This window comes from Branchiostoma belcheri, unplaced genomic scaffold (assembly GCF_001625305.1).
Source record: "Branchiostoma belcheri isolate BF01 breed outbred unplaced genomic scaffold, Haploidv18h27 scaffold538, whole genome shotgun sequence".
Classification (NCBI taxonomy): Eukaryota; Metazoa; Chordata; class Leptocardii; order Amphioxiformes; family Branchiostomatidae; genus Branchiostoma; species Branchiostoma belcheri.
In genome coordinates, this window is record NW_017804174.1 from 27653 (window position 1) to 29556 (window position 1904).

The 1904-nt window shown below is 44.4% G+C and overlaps 1 protein-coding gene across 1 annotated transcript in view; it reads right to left on the minus strand.

Moving 5' to 3' along the window:
• LOC109481046 (low-density lipoprotein receptor-related protein 2-like) overlaps positions 1–1904 on the minus strand; it is a 25965-nt gene that overhangs the window by 19882 nt on the left and 4179 nt on the right. The window contains exon 9 of the mRNA XM_019783520.1: positions 207–217. Coding sequence (XP_019639079.1) covers positions 207–217 — 11 coding nt within the window. The remainder of the gene's footprint in view (positions 1–206; positions 218–1904) is intronic.

Consider the following 1904-nt stretch of genomic DNA (forward strand, 5'->3'; position numbering starts at 1 on the left):
CTAGTACATCTAGTATAGTCCCCGACCCTCAGACATGAGGATGGGACTAGGTAAAAGGTAAAGGTACATCTAGAATTAGGATATGACAGACTGAGTACTTTCTCAGGTCTTTTGGTTATTTGCATTCAGTCTAGAAGTAGAACAAAATAATTTGAGCTAGCCTTCTCAGGTGGCTCAGGCCAACCTTCTTAGGTCATTCAACTGACCCCAATTCCCCCTATGGGTCAACGTCTGAGGGGCAACATTTTGTTTTGTTAGAGGGCCTCTGTTGGTAAAGGAACGCTGGAAAAAATAACTGATTTGAGGACACAGACTATAAGCAGACTACTAGTACTTCTATATATGGCAAGTTTAATTCATGCAACTTAATCATTGCATATCAAGCCTTCAAATGGCCCAGTGGCCTCTGGTGGCCTCTCTTTGACTAAGTCCACCAATGGAGATGCCAGACACCAATGCAACACAATCTCTCCTGAGATGCCAAATGCTTCAATCCCCAAGACTGAGAGCAGAGTTCTACACCTCCATGGTTGGGCAGAGACATCTTGTATCTCATATGACATAGTTGACAAGATCAGTGAAAAGAGATTATTATATTCTAAGGGCTGAGTTCTGGCACCCAGGATATTTCTAGAGCATCTAGAGATATCTGCATGTTTGATGATGACTGTTCTGCAGTTATGTTTTTATATCCAAACAAACTACATTGACTACTAGTATCAAGTTGCAGGTGGGTCTGCCTAAATACCTAATAATGAGTCAACTGCTATAAAACACGTCTTCTCTTTCTGTATGACCTATAAATGTAATTCTGTCAACTTGGGGGTTGTCACAGCTGGGTTTGGTAGGGTAGCCTGACTCCCTGTGCTGGGAGAGCTCCAATGAGGGTTAGTGTTACACAGGGACAGGACACCTGTCATCAAGGTACTTAGCAGGCACATACATACCATGCATGCATGTACATGTGTGCCAGATTTGATAGGAGCCAGGTGTGACTAATGAAGATTTTCTAGGAGTGTGGGCCAGCCTTAAGGATTTGTTTGTTTTAACAATCGTGGGTGGGACCATAACTAATCAATGCTCAAGCCAGTAGCAATCTAAGCACCCACAAGGGCAGAATCCACTACACAAGCATCAGCCCAGAGTGTAGTTTCAAGTAAACTTTTAGGTACACTCTGGATGCACAATGTATCACATCTAAACGATTCCTTTTCTTTACTGCTACATAATATTTATGATACCTGATGATGAGCTTTGCTCCTAAGAGGAGTGGTTGCCTTTGAGATGAATCCGTGTTGCATGTACTAGAAACTAAGGCCCGGTTCACACGTGCATCGTTTTTATGTGTTGGGCGTCATTTGACGCGTGCACGACCTGTACAACACATTTTTCAAGCGTGTAAACAGGCCCCCACCGCCGCGCAGCGCCTTGCGACATTTTATCTGTGGCACCTTCAGGAGGTGCCACAAGTGCATCACGACACACAGCGGGGAGTCTGCGGCACGGAAAACATCATGTAATTATAAACAGACCTGCGTTGCGCGCAGCCCATTAACAGCGTCAAAGTAGGTCATGGGTCATATGCAAATTTTTGTATCAATTTCTACTTGTTGTTAATTGTTTCCTCGAATTATTTTGTACGGATTGTTTGCTAGCACTCAGCATTACTGATTGTTTGCTGAGCATGGCGGAAGTCAACAGCTCTAACTGAAGCAGCGCTGAAACACGCTGTTTGATCTGGATGTGTACCTGCGACAGAATTTTCTGTAATTGTGGCTACACTGGAAAGCTGCCCGTTGGATATCGTGGTTCCGATCCCTATGATATGAGAGACCCCAAGCCGTCTTCTGCGCCATGCCCGGCACTGCAAGTACGCGCGAGAGAAGAAGAAAATCATCATTTGT